We start from the raw sequence: 18,974 nt of genomic DNA, 5'->3' as shown, positions 1-18,974 counted from the left end.
CGCCGCCGTTCCCACCGGGACAGACCGGGATAACCCCGGGGGGGGGGCTCCGGGGAGCCCCAGAATAGACCGGGATAAACCCCGGGGACCCCTGAAATAGACCGGGAAAACCGCGGGGGGGGCTCCGGGAACCCCCGAATTAGACCGGGATAAACCCCGGGGACCCCTGAAATACACCGGGATAGCCCCGGGGGGGCTCCGTGGACCCCCGAAATCCGGGATTTTCCCCCGCGCTGGTGCGCGGGGCCGGGGGCTTATCCCAGTGCGGCCGGATCCGCCGGGATCCCCCCCGAAATCCCCGGGATTTGCCCTAAAATCCTCCCCCCGTTGTATTAAACGATTTTTTTTTTCCAGCTGTTTCCGCGTCTTTCCCCAAATCCCAAATTTTGGTGTGGGGTTGGGGGGAAAAATTTTCCCGGTGGGAATTTGGGAAAATTGAGCGTCTCAGGCGGGTCTGGGGACAAGGGGGGACACCTGGAGATCCCTCCCCTGTCCCCAGCCCAGCGCTTTGTCACTTTGTCGCCTCCCGTCCCCCCAAAACCCCGATTTGTCCCCATTTCCTCCCTGCAGGGGGAAGAGGAAGCGCGGGGGGGTTTCCTGCCCCCCATCCCTGTGGGGACGGGCGCCGTCGCGGTGTGCTCGCCGTGACCCGGCGCCTTTGGGGACAGGGAATTCCCGGCTTTGGGGACACGGTGGCACTGCGGGGCCGTCACCGCCGGGGTGGCCCTGGGTCACACCCAGGGGTGGCCGTGGCGCGGCAAACGTGACAGCGTCTGTTACCCCGGGGTGGCCAGAGGTGACAACGGCTGCCACCACCCTCGGGGTGGCCAAGAGTGACAACGGCTGCCACCACCCTCGGGGACAAGGTGGCAGCAGGTGCCACCCCGGGGTAGCCGCAGCGAGACAGGGCAGTCCCTCTCCATCCCCCCGGAATTCCCATGGGGACAGACCCGAAGGTGTCGCCCCCTCCCAAATTCTGGGGTGTCCCCCCCCTTGGGAGTGTCCCCTCAGTGTCCCCCTCCCAAATTTTGGGGTGTCCTCTCCCCCGCCACCCCCAAGATGGCGCCGGGGCGACCCCTCACGGCCCCACGCGCCCGCCCTGTCGCGCTAAAAACGTCAGCCCACACTCCACACCCGAGATGGCGCCCAGCCGCCTTGTAGCACCGCGGTTTGACCTTCCCAACATGGCTGCGCATCCGCCACGGCTTTGGCGCAGATGAGTGACGTCATAGAGGAGGCGGGGCGGCCTTAAAGGGGCCATGACCTCGCGGGGGCTGCGGCCGCCGCCAGGGCCGGAGCGGGGCGAGAACGGCGGCCGGTGAGGGGGGCCGGGGGGTCCCGGGGGGGCTTCATCAGCTCTGGGGGGGGCCCGGGGGGGCTTTACCGGCTCTGAGAGTCCGGGGGGAGCGAAGGTTTTGGGGAGGGGGGCGGGTCTGAGGGCAGTGGAGGGGGGGCGCTGAGGGGAGCGAGAGGCGGGGGGGGGGAGGCAACGGGGCCTGGGGGGCAATAACGGCACAGGAGGGGCAATAACGGCACAGGAGGGGGCAATAACGGCATGGGAGGGGCAATAACGGCTTGGGAGAGGCAATTCATGGGCGGCCAGTTAAGATGCGAGGGGGTAAATAATTAATGAGAGGGTAATAACGGCCCGGGGGGTGTATTAAGGGCCTGGGGGGTAATTTGTGAGGGGACAATTAAGATGTGAGGGGAGGAAATTAACTCGTGGGGGGGGTAATAACGGCCCCGGGAGGGGCAATAACGGTTGTGGGGGGCAATAACCGCCTGGGGGGGGGCAAAAAAGATAAGGGGGGGCAATAAAGATGGGGGACAGTAAAGATAAGGGGGGGCAATAAAGACAGGGGAGCAATAAAGAAAGTGGGGCAATAAAATGGGGGGGGGGCAGTAAAGATAAGCAGGAGCAATAAAGATAAGGGGGGGCATTACACCATGAGGGGGCAATTGGGGAGGGGGCAGTAAAGTTTGGGAGGGGGCAATAAAACCTCAGGGAGGTAATTTGGGGGGGGCTGTTGGGGACAATGAGGGGGGCAGCTGTCACCTGGGGGGGGTGACACGTGCCAGCCTCGGTGCCGCTGTCACCTGCCCGGGGTGTCCTTGGGAAGGACAGGGGGACACCGGGGACGGTGGCAGGGTGGCAGCAGGGACACAGCAGGGCTGGGCCCGGTGGTGGCACTGATGGAGTGACAGCAGGGACGGGTGACAGCGCCTGGTGGCCTTGGCACGGTGTCACAAGGGCACGGTTCCTGTCCCCAAGGGAGGGGACACCAACGTCCCCTTGGGCCACTTTTCTGGGGACACCCTGGGGACACCCGGGGTTTCCCTGCTGGGAGGCGGCACCTGAGTGTCACCCACTTGTCACTGTGTGTCCCTCAGTGCCACCACGTGTCACTGACTGCTCCTTTTCCCTCTTTTTCCCGTTGTCCCCCGTTTTTCCCGTTTTCCCGGTTTCTGGCAGGATTTTGGATGGGCCCAGCCCTCCCTGGCCATGGGGCAGAGCGAGTCGCAGCAGGAGGCCGAGGTGGGGCCCGTCCCTGTCACCCCGGTGTCCCCAGGCGCTGTCCCTGTGGGTGTCCCCAGGGCTGGGGACACAGGCAGGGCTCAGCTGTCCCTTGTCCCCGCAGGGCTCGGTGCTGAGGGGGCTCCTGGCCGTCTTCAGCCGGGAGCAGCTCCCGACGCGCGCGGTGAGCTCCGTGTCCCCCTGTCCCCGTGTCCCCCTGTCCCTGTGTCCCCAATGTCCCCATGTCCCCAGTGCTGCTCAGCATGCCCTGAGGGGACACAGCCTTGTCCCCTGGGGACACGTCCCGGTCCCCAGCATGGCCACACCCCTCCCACCCTGGCAGCACCATGGGTCACCCCGTGCGCTTGTCCCCATCCTTTGGGGACAAGCTGGGGACAAGCTGGGGACACCTCTGTCTCTCCGCAGGTGCTGGGCACCCTCCTGGCCCTCGCCGTCGCCGTCATGGCCGTGGCCGTGCTGGGCTGGTGGCTACGCCACAAGAGTGAGTGACAAGTGGCAAGTGCCACGCCCGGGCTGGCCCTGGGACGGGGGTGACAGCGCTGTCCCCTCACGGTGTCCCCTCCCCTGTGTCCCCAGAGGTCCCCGCGCAGGAGCCGCCGCGCTACCGCTTCCGCAAGCGGGACAAGGTCCTGTTCTACAGCCGCAAGATCATGCGTAAGGTGACCCTCGGGTGGCACTGGGGGTGGCACTGGGGGTGGCTCTGTGCGTAAGGTGACCCTTGGGTAGCACTGGGGGTGGCACTGGGGGTGGCACTGGGGATGGCTCTGTGTGACCCCCGGGTGGCACCGGGGGTGGCACTGGGGGTGGCTCTGTGTGACCCTCAGGTGGCACTGGGGGTGGCACTGGGGGTGGCTCTGTGTGACCCTTGGGTGGCACTGGGGGTGGCTCTGTGTGACCCTCAGGTGGCACCGGGGGTGGCACTGGGGGTGGCTCTGTGTGACCCTCAGGTGGCACTGGGGGTGGCACTGGGGGTGGCTCTGTGTGACCCTTGGGTGGCACTGGGGGTGGCTCTGTGCGTAAGGTGACCCTCGGGTGGCACCGGGGGCGGCACCCCTGCAGTGACACGGTGTCCCTGTCCCCGCCGTGCCAGGTGTCCCAGTCCACGTCCTCGCTGGTGGATGTCACCCCGGCCAGCGGCGCCACGCGGCCCCGCAGCCGCAAGAAGCTCAAGATGCTGAGCATCGCCAAGAAGTGAGCGGGCAGCGGGGTCAGGGTCTGCGTGTGGGGCTGGGATCAGTCTGTGGGATCTGTCTGTGGGGTTGGATCTGTCTGTGGGGCTGGGATCAGTCTGTGGGATTGGGATCAGTCTGTGGGATCTGTCTGTGGGGTTGATCTGTCTGTGGGGCTGGGATCTGTCCCCATGTCCCTGCTGTGTCCCTGCTGTCCTCATGGCACTGTCCCCACGCTGTCCCCCTGTCCCCACCGTGTCCCCTGTCTGTCCCCAGGGTCTCGGCCAGCTTCCTGCGCATCCAGAAGGAGCCGCCCACGCTGCAGCTGAAGGAGCCGCCGCCCTCGGTGCTGGAGGCCGACCTGACCGAGTTCGACGTGGCCTCGTCACACCTGCCCTCCGAGGTGCTCTATATGCTCAAGAACGTCCGGTGAGCGGGGCCGGGGTCTGTCCGTGGGGCTGGGGTCTGTCCATGGGGTCTGTCTGTGGGGCTGGGTCTGTCTGTGGGGCTGGGTCTGTCCATGGGGTCTGTCTGTGGGACTGGGGTCTGTCCGTGGGGCTGGGTCTGTCTGTGGGGTCTGTCCGTGGGGCTGGGTCTGTCCATGGGGTCTGTCCGTGGGGCTGGGGTCTGTCTGTGGGGCTGGGTCTGTCCATGGGGTCTCTCCAATGGGTTCTGTGCCTGGGATCAGAGTTTGTCCTGGGGTATCAGGATCCTTTATGGGATCAGGGTCTGGATCCATTGATGGGGTCGGGATCCATTGATGGGGTCTGGATCCATTGATGGGGTCTGGATCCATTGATGGGGCTGGGATCCATTGATGGGGTCTGGATCCATTGATGGGGTCGGGATCCGTTGATGGGGTCAGGATCCATTGATGGGGTCAGGATCCATTGATGGGGTCGGGATCCATTGATGGGGTCTGGATCCATTGATGGGATCCATTGATGGGGTCAGGATCCATTGACAGGGTCAGTATCCATCCCTGGGGCCAGCACTGGCCCGCAGGGATCGAGCTCCACCCTTAGACACCTCTCTAAGGGGATCCCTGCATCCCCCTCTCCGTGGCACGTGGGGCAGGTCCCCGTGTCCCCGCTGTCCCCGTGGTGTCCCCGTGTCCCCGCTGTCCCCGTGGTGTCCCCGTGTCCCCGCTGTCCCCGTGGTGCCCCCGTGTCCCTGCTGTCCCCGTGGTGTCCCCGTGTCCCCGCTGTCCCCGTGGTGCCCCCGTGTCCCTGCTGTCCCCGTGGTGCCCCCGTGTCCCCGCTGTCCCCGTGGTGACGCAGCTGTCCCCGCAGGGTGCTGGGGCACTTTGAGAAGCCGCTGTTCCTGGAGCTGTGCAAGCACATGGTGTTCCAGCAGTGCCAGCAGGGCGAGGACGTGTTCCGCCCCGGCCAGCCCGACAGCAGCATCTACGTCCTGCAGGAGGGCAAGCTGGAGCTGCTGCTCACCGAGGCGGTGAGGGACACTTGGGGACGCCTGGGGGGACAGCCCGGCCAGGGATGTCCAGGAGATAGCCAAGGACATCTCGGGACAGCCAGGGGACACATGGGACACCCAGGGACATCCGGGAGACACCCTAGGGACAGCCAGGGACACACAGGGGACACATGGGACACCCAGGGACATCGGGGAGACACCCTAGGGACAGCCAGGGACACACAGGGGACACATGGGACACCCAGGGACATCCGGGAGACACCCTAGGGACAGCCAGGGACACACAGGGGACACATGGAGACACCCAAGGGCACCTGGGGGACACCAGACACAGTCAGGGGGGACACCCCAGGGGCATTCAAGGACACACAAGGACACCCAGGGGACACCTGGAGACACTCAGAGACAGTTGGGGACACCCTGGAGACACCCCAAGGACATTCAGAGACATGCCAAGGACACCCCAAGAAATCCAAGGACACACAGGGAACAGGCAGGGGACACTCTTGGGCACCCAAGGGACACCAGGGGACACTCAGGGGACACTCAGGGGACACGGGCTGTGTCCCAGCAGGACGGGAAGGAGACGGTGATGAAGGAGGTGTTCCCTGGGGACAGCGTCCACAGCCTGCTCAGCATCCTCGACGTCATCACGGTACCGGCCACGTCCCCAAAGCCTCGGGGACATCGCGGGGGCTGTCCCCACACCCTGCCACACCCAGCTGGCATGTCCCCAGAACCCCCAAGCTCAGTGGGTGACTGTCCCCAGCCTGCCCAAGCTGTCCCCAAAGCCCTCCAACGCAATTGTGGCCGTCCCAATCCCCACCACAACTGTCCCCAAGTGTCACCAACTGTCCCCAAACTCCTCCAGCCCAACTGTGGCCACCTCAAACAAAACCCCAGTGCCCCCCATGCCCTTGCGCAGTCCCCAGCTGCCCCCAGGTGTCCCCAGGTGTCCCCTGACCCCGCGGTGTCCCCAGGGCCACCAGCGGCCGTACCGCACCGTGTGCGCCCGTGCCGCCGAGGACTCCACGGTGCTGCGCCTGCCAGTCGAGGCCTTCTCAGCCGTCTTTGAGAAGTACCCTGAGAGCCTGGTCAGGGTGGTGCAGGTGGGCTGGGCTCCGGGGGACCCCCGGGAGGGCCCTCGGGGTGGCCGGGGACCCACGGCGGCCTCGTGTCCCCCCGCAGATCATCATGGTGCGGCTGCAGCGCGTCACCTTCCTGGCCTTGCACAACTACCTGGGCTTGACCAACGAGCTCTTCAGCCACGTGAGTTCAGGCTGAAATTCAGGGGGTCCTGGGCTGGGCCAGCTCCCTCTGATGTCCCCCCAGCCCCTCTGATGTCCGTCTGTCCCCAAACCTGCAGGACATGCAGCCCCTGCGGCTCTTCCCTCAGCCCGGCCACGCCACGCGCACCAGCCCCGTCCGGCACAGCAAGCGCGGCCTGGGCAGCACCGACGAGGGCCGGGACACCGGTGAGGCACCAGGAGGCTCCTGAGACCCCCACCCCGGGCATTTCTGGGGTCTCCGTGCTCAGTTTTTGGGGGGGTCTCGTCCTGCAGCTGAGCTGATGAAAGCCAATGGCCTGGAGACGCCGCCGCCGCCGCCGCTGCTGAGCCGCTGCATCTCCATGCCCGTGGACATCTCCGGTGGGTGCCAGCCCTCCCTGGGCTGTGGCTGTCACCCTGGCCTGGCTTGGTCCCCGTTTGGTGACCCCTGTGACCCCGCCCAGGCATCCAGAAGGCTCCGCGCTCCGATTTCGACATGGCCTACGAGCGCGGGCGCATCTCGGTGTCCCTCCAGGAGGACAGCACCGGCACCTTCGGGCAGGTACGGGGGGGTCTGTGCTGAATCCCACCCCAAATCCCACCCAGTTCCCAGCCAAATTCCTCCTAATTCCCACCCTGAAATCCCACCCTGAAATCCCACCCTGAATCCCACCCAATTCCCACCCCAATTCCCACCCCAAATGCCCTCCAAACCCCCCAGGTGTCCCAGGAGCCCAAGGAGCGCAAGTCGGTGACGCTGGAGGAGCAGCCCTCGGGGGTCTACCACTACAGCTCCTGCGAGGAGGACGCAGCCTCGGGGACAGGGACAGCGATGGGGACGGGGACGTGTCCCTTCGGGCCCTACCAGGGCCGCCAGACCAGCGACATCTTCGAGGAGGCCAAGCGGGAGCTCATCAAGCTCATGAAGGTCGAGGTGAGGGCTTTGATGGGTTCCTGGTGGGTTCCTGGTGGTCCCCCGTGGTGGTTTTAGTCACCTTTATGGTGGTCCCCCGTCACTTTGGCGTGGTCCTTATGGCTTCAGGGTCGCCCCCAGCCCTCACTCTGTGGTGGGTTCCCATCTCCTCGTGGTGGCCTCCATGACCTCCTGGTCATTCTCTGTCCCCGTGGCCTCCTGGCCGTCCCATCCCCTCGTGGTGACCCCACAATGGTCCCGTTCTCCTTCCCAGGACCCTTCTCTCCTCAACAACCGCGTCCTGCTCCACCACGCCAAGGGCGGCACCGTCATCGCCCGCCAGGGTGACCAGGTGGGTGCTGGGGATTGCCACCTCGTGGTGGAGCAGAAACAGCCCCAGAAACAGAAGAACACGCCCTGGTGGTGCTGGTGGGACCTCCCAAGTGACAGGGGACATTTGTGGCAGGACGTGAGCCTGCACTTCGTGCTCTGGGGGTGCCTGCACGTGTACCAGCGCATGATCGACAAGGAGGAGGACGTGTGCCTGTTCCTGACGCAGCCCGGCGAGCTGGTGGGACAGCTGGCTGTGCTCACGGGAGAGCCCCTCATCTTCACCATCAAGGCCAACCGTGACTGCACCTTCCTCAAGATCTCCAAGTCCGACTTCTACGAGTGAGTCCGTGCCCTTTGGTGTCCTTGGGGGGCCACCAGGACCTGGTGTGGGTGCGTGCCCATCATCTCGTGGTGGATCTCCATCGCTTTGCGGTGCTCGCTGTCACCTTGGGGATCCCACGGCTCTTTGGGATGGTTCCCCATCACTTTGGGATGGCCCCACGGCTCTTTGGGATGGTTCCCCATCACTTTGGGGTGGTCCCACATCTCCTTGGGGTGGTCCCACATCTCTTTGGGGTGGTCCCACATCTCTTTGGGGTGGTCCCATGTCTCTTTGGGATGGTTCCCCATCTCTTTGGGGTGGTCCCACATCTCTTTGGGGTGGTCCCACGTCTCTTTGGGGTGGTTCCCCCACCAGAACATCTCCCCAGTGAATGTTCCCAGCCCCAGGGTGGAATTTTGGGATGCCCTGAGCGAGGCCACCATGATCCTGGTAGTTCCCCTCCTCCCTGAGGTTCTCTGTGGGGTTCCCCACCTCAGAGGGGACATTTTAGGGTCCCCACGGTGCCCTGTCCCCCCCAGGATCATGCGGGAGCAGCCCAGCGTGGTGCTGAGCGTGGCCCACACCGTGGCCGCCCGCATGTCGCCCTTCGTGCGCCAGATGGACTTTGCCATCGACTGGATGGCCGTGGAGGCCGGCCGGGCGCTCTACAGGTGAGTGACTGCACCCAGGTGTCCACCCGGGCTCGGGGAGGGCCGCCAGGGGTGCCACAGGAGCTGCTGTCCCCAGGCAGGGGGACAAGTCAGACTGCACCTACATCGTGCTCAACGGGCGGCTGCGCTCGGTCATCCAGAAGGGCAGCGGCAAGAAGGAGCTGGTGGGCGAGTACGGCCGCGGTGACCTCGTGGGCGTGGTGAGTGTCACCCCGGGGACAGCTCGGGGACAGCGGTCACACGTCCTCGGGTGGCTCCATGGCCTCGTCCCGCAGGTGGAGGCGCTGACGCGGCAGCCCCGGGCCACCACGGTGCACGCGGTGAGGGACACGGAGCTGGCCAAGCTGCCCGAGGGGACCCTCAACAACATCAAGCGCCGGTACCCGCAGGTACCCCCGGGGGTCCCCTGGGGGTGTCCCCATGGCCTGGCTGGTGGCCGTGACTCTAATTAAAACCAACTTTAATTAAGGAGTTAACGGAGCTGTTGGAGGAGGAGAGTGGAGGAAGGGGTGGTAGCACCTGAGGTCTTGGAGGATGGGTGGTGGTGGCACCTGAGGTCCACAAGGGTGAGGGTTGGTGACAATTGAGGTCTTCATGGGTGGGGCGTGGTGGCACCAGAGGTCTCCAAGGACAGGCAGTGGTGGTGGCACCCAGAGACTGCTGTAGAACACTGGTCTGGGGTGTTGAGTCTCTGCCATGTCTGATGGCCATCCTTGTCGTTGTCCCCACAGGTGGTCACCCGCCTCATCCACCTCCTGAGCCAGAAGATCTTGGGGAACCTCCAGCAGCTCCGCGGGCCCTTCGCAGGTAGGACCTGGGGACAACCGGGTGGCCTCTGCGGGGCTGGTGGCCGTCACCAGAGCAGAGTGTCCACTCCTCTGTGTCCACCCAGGGCCCGGCCTGGGCATGACCTCCAGCTCGGAGCCCATCAACCCCACCAGCAACCTGTCGACGGTGGCGGTGCTGCCCGTGTGCGAGGAGGTGCCCATGGCAGCCTTCACGCTGGAGCTGCAGCACGCGCTCAACGCCATTGGTGAGTGACCACGGGACACCGACCATGGCACTGACCATCAGGCTGTGGCACCCTGGTGACCTGGGGTGGTGATGGCCGCAGCCCCACAGGGTGGTCCTGGCCGTGGTGGGCACCATGGGAGTGATGGTGGCATGGTGGCAGCCACTGCATGGTGACCGAAACTCGATGGCGTGATGGGTGGCCATAGCATGGCGGTGACCACAGCCCCATGGCATGGTGACCACGGCACGGTAGTGACCATGGCACAGCGGTGACCATGGCCTGGACATGATCCCATCCCCACCTCCGCAGGCCCCACGCTGCTCCTCACCAGCGACATCATCCGCGCCCGCCTGGGCTCCTCGGCTCTGGAGAGGTAACGGCGGCGCTGGCCAGCGGCGTGGCCACGTGCCCCAGGCCACCGCTGACCACTCTGTGCCCCCGGGCAGCATCCAGGAGTACCGGCTGTCCGGGTGGCTGGCGCAGCAGGAGGACCTGCACCGCATCGTGCTCTACCAGACCGACTGCACGCTGACCCCCTGGACGCTGCGCTGCATCCGCCAGGCCGACTGCGTCCTCATCGTGGGGCTGGGCGACCAGGAGCCGGCCCTGGGAGAGGTGGGACGGGGACGTGGGGGGACAGGGACATGGGGCGCGACCAGGAGCCTGCCCTGGGAGAGGTGGGACGGGGACGTGGGGGGACAGGGACATGGGGGGCGACCAGGAGCCTGCCCTGGGCAAGGTGGGACAGGGACCTGGTAATGGGACACGGGAACATGGGATATTGGGACATGGGGACACAGGGACATGAAATATGGGGACATGCCCCATCTCTGGGGGTGTCCCAGCACTCCGGGGGTGACGCAGGCTGGTGCTGGTGCCCCCCAGCTGGAGCAGATGCTGGAGAACACGGCGGTGCGGGCGCTGAAGCAGCTGGTGCTGCTGCACCGCGAGGACGGCGCCGGCCCGGCGCGCACGGTCGAGTGGCTCAACATGCGCACCTGGTGCTCGGGCCACCTGCACATCCGCTGCCCTCGCCGCGTCTTCTCGCGCCGCAGCCCCGCCAAGCTGGTGAGCGTCCCCTCCCCGGCCGCCAGCCCCTCCCCGGGGGCGGCCGCTGTCGCTGTCACCCTAACCCTGTCCCTGCCCCGCAGCGGGAGATGTACGAGAAGGTGTTTGAGAAGAGCGCCGACCGGCACAGCGACTTCTCGCGCCTGGCGCGCGTGCTCACCGGCAACACCATCGCCCTGGTGCTGGGCGGCGGCGGGGCCAGGTGGGGCGCGCCTGTCCCCGTGTCCCCCTGTCCACATATCCCCACGTCCCTGTGTGCCCTCTCCCCATGGCCCGTTGTGTGCGTCCCTGTCCCCCTGTCCCATGTCCCTGTTCCCATGTCCCCATATCCCATGTCCGCATATCCCCGTGTTCCCCTGTCCCCATGTTCCTGTTCCCCTGTCCCCATATCCCCCTATCCCCATGTCCCCATGTCCCCCATGTCCCCATGTCCCCATGTCCCCTGTGTCCCCATGTCCCCTATCCCCATGCCCCCATATCCCCTATCCCCATGTCCCCATATCCCCTGTGTCCCCATATCCCCTGTGTCCCCATGTCCCCTATCCCCATGCCCCCATGTCCCCCGTGTCCCCATATCCCCATGTCCCCTGTGTCCCCATATCCCCTATCCCCATGTCCCCCGTGTCCCCATGTCCCCATGTCCCCTGTGTCCCCATATCCCCTATCCCCATGTCCCCCGTGTCCCCATGTCCTCACATCCCCCTGTCCCCACCACGCCCTCCTCCCACCCCACAGTGCCCCAGCCCCTGGTTTATCCCGGTTCTCCCTGCACTCTCCCCGGCAGGGGCTGCTCGCACATCGGGGTCATCAAGGCCATGGAGGAGTCGGGGATCCCCATCGACCTCGTGGGGGGCACCTCCATCGGCGCCTTCATCGGCGCGCTCTACGCCGAGGAGCGCAGCGCCGTGCGCACCAAGCAGCGGGCGCGGGAGTGGGCCAGGGTGGGTGACAGGGGACACGGCCAGGGGGGTGACAAGGACACAGCAGGGTGGGTGACAGGGGACAGGGACAGGGGGGTGACAAGGACACAGCAGGGTGGGTGACAGGGACATGGCCAGGGGGGTGACAAGGACACAGCAGGGTGGGTGACAGGGGACATGGCCAGGGGGGTGACAAGGACACAGCAGGGTGGGTGACAGGGGACATGGCCAGGGGGGTGACAAGGACACAGCAGGGTGGGTGACAGGGGACATGGCCAGGGGGGTGACAAGGACACAGCAGGGTGGGTGACAGGGGACAGGGACAGGGGGGTGACAAGGACACAGCAGGGTGGGTGACAGGGGACAGGGACGGGGGGTGACAGGGACATCCCCACCCCAGGGACCCCCTCAGCCTGTGCCCAGCTCTGCCCCGCTGGTTCTAACCTGGCCTCTTCCTGTTCTTCTTCCTCTTGCTCTTCTTCCTTCTCCTTTCCCTGCTCTTCCTTCTTCTTCCTCTGTTCTTCTCTTTTCCTGTTCCATTTTCTTTTCTTCTGCTTTTTCTGCTCTTCTTGCCTTTTTTTGATCTTTTTTGTCTTTTTCTCCTTTTTCTTCCTCTTCCTTTTCTCCTTTTTCATCTCCTTTTCCTTTTTCTCTTATTCCTTCTCCTCCTCCTTTTTCTTCCTCCTTCCTTTTCCCCCTTTTTTTTCAACTCCTCTTTTTGTCCTTACTCATCTCTCCTCTTCTTGCTCTTCATCCTCCTTCATCTCCTTTCTCCTCCTTCTTCTCCCTTTTCCTCCTCTTTCTTAATTTCCTTCCTGCTCCTTTTGTCTTTCTGTTTTTCCTCCTCCTCCTCCCCAGTGCATGAATTCTGTTTTTGAGACCGTGCTGGACCTCACCTACCCCATCACCTCCATGTTCTCGGGCTCGGCCTTCAACGCCAGCATCAACCGAGTCTTCCAGGACAAACAGATCGAGGTGTGTCCCCCTCAGATGCCCCCCCGGCCCCCTCCCCGCTGTCCCCGCGGTGTCACCCAGCCCATGCCGTCCCCGCAGGACCTGTGGCTGCCCTACTTCAACGTCACCACAGACATCACGGCCTCGGCCATGCGGGTGCACACGGACGGTGAGAGCTCCCTGGGGACACGGGGGGGACACGGGGGGGACGCGGGGCAGGGGTGGCCTCCTGAGCCACCAGGGGCCGCTGGCCCCACCTTGGGGACATCAGCAGGGAGGGAAGGGGACAGCTGGAGCTGCACGAGGCGCTAACACCGCTGCTGACCACTAACCCCAGTAACCCCGTGTGCAGCATGGGGACATGGTGGCAGTGCTGGGCGGGGACACGGCGGTGGCGGTGGGGACATCGGGGCGGTGGTGGGGACATGACGGTGGTGTTGGTGACGTGGCGGTGGTGGGGACACGGCGGTGGTGGGGACGTGGCGGTGGTGGGGACGTGGCGGCGGTGGTGGGACCATGGTGGTGGCTGCCCCTCGTCCTTGCCCGCTGCTGGCGCTCACCTGGGACATTGAGCCGTCCACAGCCACCCCGCTGCCTCTAACAACGCCCACTAATCCCTGCTGACCCCTCTAACCCAGCCCCCTCCCACGCTGCCGGCTGCCGGCGTCCCTCTGTCCCTCTGTGCGTCCCTCTGTCCCTCCCCGCGGTCCCCGGTGGCCGTGACTGTGTCCTCTCCGTCCCCAGGCAGCCTCTGGCGCTACGTCCGAGCCAGTGCCTCCTATACCCCCTACCTGCCTCCGCTCTGCGACCCCAAGGACAGCCACTGGCTGGTGGACGGCTGCTATGTTAACAATGTCCCAGGTCAGCACCTCGCTCGCCGGGGCCACCCCCCAAAAAACCACAAAAAACAACAAAAAAAAAAAAACCAAAAAAACCCAAACCCCGCCCCAAAACCACGTCCCGAGCGTCCACACCACCGGTCAGGGTGCGCAGGGGTCCCTCTGCCCGCCGCGGGGCTGACCCGTGGGGCGCAGACGGCCCCGGCGCGGGCAGGGCGAGCAGGAGGGCGGGTGCCGGTGCTGACGGCGTTTCCCGGTTCCGTTCCCGGTTTCCCGGTCCCGGTCCGGCCGGCGCAGGCTCGCTCTGGCGCTACGTGCGCGCCAGCATGACCCTCTCGGGGTACCTGCCCCCGCTCTGCGACCCCAAGGACGGCAACCTCCTGATGGACGGGGGGTACATCAACAACCTGCCAGGCAAGTGCGGGGGGACGCACGGACGGACGGACGGACGGACGGACGCAGCTGGGGCGGAGCGGGGACGCCCCTGGCTCGGTCTGGCGGCGGCAGTGGGCGAGGGATGGCTAGCTCCTGTCTGGCAGTGGTTTTTTCCTGTGTTGGGTGGATTTTCCAGAACATTCCATGGATTTTCATGGTCGGGATCCATCCATCTTCCATCTTCTCCTGGTGGTTTGTCCATGCCAGGCAGCTTTCCAGAACATTCTGTGGATTTTCATGGTCAGGATCCATCCATCTTCCATCTTTTCCTGGTGGTTTTTCCAGGCAGCTTTCCAGAACATTCCATGGATTTTCATGGGATCCATCCCTCTTCCATCTTCTCCTGGTGGTTTTTCCATGCTGGGTGGTCTTCCAGAACATTCCATGGTTTTCCATGTGTAGCATCCATCTGTTCATTATCTCTTGATGCCTTTTCCCTGTTGGGTAGTTCTTCCAGAACATTCCATGGATTTTCCTGGTCAGGATCCATCCATCTTCCCACCATCTCCTGGTGCTTTTTCCATGCCTGGCAGTTTTTCCAGAACATTCCAGGTTTCTTCATGCACAGGATCCATCTTCCATCCCTCTTCCACCATCTCTTGATGTCTTCAGTGCTGGTCAGCTTCTTGGGGCATCTCCACCCTCTGTCACCTCCTGCTGTCACCTCTGGTGCTGGCGCCAGGTCCTTTCCTGGGTGGTTTCCATCCTGCACCTGCCTCGGTCTCCATCCTGCGCTGTCCCTGGGTGTCCTTGGTGACCTCCTGGGCCACCTTTGTCCATCTCTGGACGTTCCCATCTCCAGGTGTCCTTTCCGTCCTCCTTCACCTCCCTCCATCTCTTGATGTCCTCTCCAGGCTCCTCCAGGCCTCTTCTGGCCATTCCGTGTCACCTCTGGTGGCCTTGGGGGGGTCACCCTTGTCCCCTCCACGTGCCCCAGGACCTTCCTCTATCCTGCAGCCTCATCCCCACCACGTTGGGTGACTCTGGTGGCATCTTTGGGTCTGAAGCCACCTTCCTCCATCATCATCATCATCATCACCACCATTATTGTCCCTTGATGTCCCCCAGGACCTTCTCTATCCTCCTCTATCCACCACCTTGTCCCCCGGTGTCCCCGGGTGCCACCCTCCTTCCCGTGTCCCCTCCCCGTGACACCTCCACCCTCCCCCCCGCGCCGCTGACCGCCCGGCGTCCGTCCGTCTGTCCGTCCCCGCAGCCGACATCGCGCGCAACATGGGCGCCAAGACGGTGATCGCCATCGACGTGGGCAGCCAGGATGAGACCGACCTGTGCAACTACGGCGACTCCCTGTCCGGATGGTGGCTCCTCTGGAAGCGCCTCAACCCCTGGGCCGAGAAGGTCAAGGTGAGACCCCGGTGGGGACAGCAGGAGGTGGCACCAGGGGACACCAAGGGACCGAGCTGGTGGAGGTGGCTCGGGGTGGAGGAGGGTGGAGATGGTGCTGGGGGACATCAAAGGGCGATAATGATGGTGATGGTGACAATGAGGATGATGATAATGACAATCGTGATGATGACAGTGATGACAATGGTGATGACAATGACGATGATAGCAATGACGGTGACAGTGACAATGATGACGATGACAATGACAATGCTGACGATGACCATGAGGGGGTGCCGGACGCGTCCCGAGTGTCCGGTCCCGGCAGGTGCCCGACATGGCAGAGATCCAGTCCCGCCTGGCCTACGTGTCCTGCGTGCGGCAGCTCGAGGTGGTCAAGTCCAGCTCCTACTGCGAGTACATCCGGCCGCCCATCGACCGCTTCAAGACCATGGACTTCGGCAAGTTCGACGAGATCTACGTGAGCTGGGGCTGGCGATGGCTGGGGGCGCCGGGCTGCGGGGCTCCGGATGAGGGTTGGGGTCCTTTGGTCACTGGTGGGGTCCTTTGGTCACTGGTGGGGTCCTTTGGTCATTTTTGGGGTGCTTTGGTCATTTTTGGGGTTCTTTGGTCACTGGTGGGGTCCTTTGGTCACTGGTGGTCCTTTGGTCACTGTTGGGGTCCTTTGGTCACTGGTGGGGTCCTTTGGTCACTGGTGGTCCTTTGGTCACTGTTGGGGTCCTTTGGTCACTGGTGGGGTCCTTTGGTCATTTTTGGGGTTCTTTGGTCACTGTTGGGGTCCTTTGGTCACTGGTGGGGTCCTTTGGTCACTAGTGGGGTCCTTTGGTCATTTTTGGGGTGCTTTGATCATTGTTGAGGTTCTTTGGTCATCCCTGGATATCCTTGACCATCCGTTGAACGTTCTTGACCATCACTTGGGGGTCCTGATCATCACTTGAGGTGTCCTTGACCATTAACTGAGTGCCCTGGCCATCACTTGTGTCCTGGTTGTCACTGGGGTGTCCTGGTTGTCACTGGGGTGTCCTGGGCCACCTCGGGGGTGTCCTGGGCCATCTCGGGGGTGTCCTGGGCCACCTCGGGGGTGTCCAGGCCGCTGCCCCCTGCCCACTGCCCCCTTTCCCCAGGATGTGGGGTACCAGCACGGCAAGCTGGTGTTTGAGGGCTGGAGCCGCGGGGACGTCATCGAGAAGATGGTCCAGGACCGGCGCTCGGCCGACTTCTACGAGAGCAAACGCATGGACGTGAGCCTGGGGACACCTGGGGACACGGGAGGGACACGGAGGGCGGGGGCCCATTGAGGACCTGCCCTGGGCCACCCCGGGAGGGGCCACCCCAGCCTTGTCACTGTCCTTGGAGGGGTGTCACCTCTCGAGTGACCGTCCTGTTCCTGCCGCCCTGTCCCTGCCACCCTTTGTGCCCCTGGTCCCTTTGCTGTCCCTCGCTTTGTCCCCTGCCCCGTTGGTGCCTTCCGTGTGCCCCTCCTGTCCCCTGCAGGTGCTCAGGTGTCCCCTCAGGTGCTCACCTGTCCCCTCACCTGTCCCCCGTGGTGTCCCCTCAGGTGCTCACCTGTCCGAGCGCCGGTTTCACAGACCTGGCTGAGATCGTGTCGCGCATCGAGCCCGCCCAGTCCTACCTGTCCGACGGCTACGGCGACGGTGACAGCGGGGACAGGGCGGGGACAGGGCGGGGACAGGGCGGGACAGGGCGGGGACAGGGCGGGGACAGGGAGGGGACAGGGCGGGACAGGGCGGGGACAGGGCGGGGACAGGGCGGGGACAGGGAGGGGACAGGGAGGGGACAGGGCGGGACAGGGCGGGGACAGGGCGGGGACAGGGAGGGGACAGGGCGGGGACAGGGCGGGGACAGGGAGGGGACAGCAGGGACACCCCGGGGGGGGGGGGTGTGGTGGAGATCTGAGGCTTCTGAGGCTTGAGGGCTGGAATTTGGGTCTGGGGGCTGCCGTTTGGGGTTTGGGGCTGGGATTTGGGTCTGGGGGCTGGTGTTTGGGGTTTGGGGCTGGGATTTGGGTCTGGGGGCTGGCGTTTGGGGTTTGGGGCTGGGATTTGGGTCTGGGGGCTGGCGTTTGGGGTTTGGGGCTGGGATTTGGGTCTGGGGGCTGGCGTTTGGGGTTTGGGGCTGGGGTTTGGGTCTGGGGGCTCACCCCACACCCCCACCCCCCAGAGGAGTCCGATTACCTGACCGAGTACGAGGACGAGGGCCCGGAGTCGCTGCGGGGCGAGGAGGATGCAGCCGAGTGGGGCAGCGCCGAGGCCGTGAGTGACCCCAAAAGCCGGGGGGGGAACCCCAAAACCCGGGGGGACCCCAGAGAACGGGGAGGATCCCGAAGAACAGGGGGGACCCCAAAATGGGCGGGGGAGGAACTCCAAAATGTGGGGTTGGGGGTGCCAAGGGGGTCCTGGGCCCGGTGTGGGGGTGGCACTGTGGGGACCCCAGGAATGGGGTTTGGTGGTTTTGGGGTTGGGGTTTTTGGGGTCCCAAGGGGGTCCGGTGGCCTTGGGGACAAGCTGGATCCCGCAGGTGCTGTGTCCTGTCCCCACCCCAGTGTCTAAAAATGTCCCTGTGTCCCCAGGATGTCCCCAGTGTCTCCCCCGTGTCCCCCGTGTCCTCACAGTGTCCCCATTGTCCCCCCAGGAGGAGGAGAAGTCCCTTCGGCACCGCCCGAGCACGGCTGGGACCCCCCCGCCCACCCCCGCAGACCCCGATGGCTTCTGAGGGACCCCCGATGTCCCCCCAATGTCCCCTCGGTGTCCCCTGGGTGTCCCTGCCTGCCCAGGGGGCCCTGGGGGGACCCCCGATGTCCCCCCAATGTCCCCTCGGTGTCCCCCCACCTGTCTGAGGCCCTGGGGGGGGTCCCGGGACCCCCAGCGTCCCCTCAGTGTCCCCCCCCCACCTGGGGGCCCTGGGGGATCCCCGATGTCCCCTCGGTGTCCCCTGGGTGCTCCTCATGTCCCCTGCCCCCACCTCGGGGGTCCCTGCCCCGCTCCCCCCCCGTTCTGGCACTTTCCCACGGGGCCCAGGACCCCCAATGTCCCCTCAGTGTCCCCAATGCCCCCCCCTGCCCAGGTGGCCCTGGGGTGACACAGGGGGTCCCGGGACCCCCAATGTCCCCTCAGTGTCCCCTCGGTGTCCCCAGTGCCCCCCCCCTGCACTGTTGCACTGTCCCACCCCCCCGGCCGGCCACGGGGGGGCGCTGCTGTAAATTTTCCTTTTTTTGGGGTTTTTTTTAACGGTTCTTACGGAAATCCAGGCCGGCTGGATGGGAATTGGTTAATTATCGGTTAATTATTGATTAATTATTGGTTAATTATTGATTGATTGATGGAGTCTCATTGCGCCGGTTCGGGAATTTCAAAATAAAAGCTGCTGGTGGTGATGGTGGGGTGGGAATGGGAACTGGGCTGGGAAAAGTGGGGTGGGATTGGGAACTGGGAATGGGAACAGGGCTGGGAAAAGGTGTGGGACACCTCCTTGCTTCCTATTGGCCCTGCTGCCTGTCACTCAGGGCTCTCGGCCAATTGTAGCCCTCCCTGAGCAGTTTAATTTTTTTTTTTTTTTTTTTTTTTTTAAATCCTGTTTTTGGGTTTAATTCCTGGGTTTTTATGGTGAATTCCCAATTTTTGTATTTCATTCCCGGTATGTATTTGGGAATTTTAGATCCACAGCCCCTAAATCCATAATATTTTTACTTCCCACCATTCCCATTTTTTTTTT

The 18,974-nt window shown here is 64.2% G+C and overlaps 1 protein-coding gene across 2 annotated transcripts; it reads left to right on the top strand.

Annotated features, from left to right (window-relative positions):
* The first annotated feature begins 1,272 nt into the window (after positions 1-1,272).
* Positions 1,273-18,578, top strand: PNPLA6 (patatin like phospholipase domain containing 6). Of its 2 annotated transcripts, none has more exons than XM_066570324.1 (36): positions 1,273-1,318; positions 2,474-2,536; positions 2,640-2,699; positions 2,942-3,017; positions 3,113-3,195; positions 3,627-3,727; positions 3,982-4,134; positions 4,998-5,157; positions 5,714-5,794; positions 6,120-6,248; positions 6,328-6,408; positions 6,506-6,614; positions 6,702-6,788; positions 6,872-6,969; positions 7,129-7,341; positions 7,595-7,672; positions 7,787-7,992; positions 8,515-8,646; positions 8,723-8,846; positions 8,922-9,035; positions 9,378-9,453; positions 9,539-9,679; positions 9,971-10,034; positions 10,108-10,276; positions 10,547-10,729; positions 10,813-10,931; positions 11,514-11,670; positions 12,508-12,624; positions 12,703-12,772; positions 13,740-13,856; positions 15,094-15,242; positions 15,550-15,702; positions 16,367-16,483; positions 16,801-16,897; positions 17,424-17,515; positions 17,895-18,578. In XM_066570324.1, exons 2-36 carry the CDS (start codon positions 2,504-2,506, stop codon positions 17,973-17,975), a joined length of 4,020 nt encoding a protein of 1,339 aa, XP_066426421.1. In that variant the 5' UTR covers positions 1,273-1,318; positions 2,474-2,503; the 3' UTR covers positions 17,976-18,578. The 2 variants fall into 2 exon arrangements, with proteins under 2 accessions (XP_066426421.1, XP_066426422.1); XM_066570325.1 differs by lacking the exon at positions 13,740-13,856 and adding an exon at positions 13,348-13,464.
* Positions 18,579-18,974: the final 396 nt, after the last annotated feature.

Source organism: Molothrus aeneus, unplaced genomic scaffold (genome assembly GCF_037042795.1).
Source record: "Molothrus aeneus isolate 106 unplaced genomic scaffold, BPBGC_Maene_1.0 scaffold_30, whole genome shotgun sequence".
Classification (NCBI taxonomy): domain Eukaryota; kingdom Metazoa; phylum Chordata; class Aves; order Passeriformes; family Icteridae; genus Molothrus; species Molothrus aeneus.
Note: the sequence above shows the minus strand (reverse complement) of the source record. Positions and strands in the feature narration are given on the sequence as shown.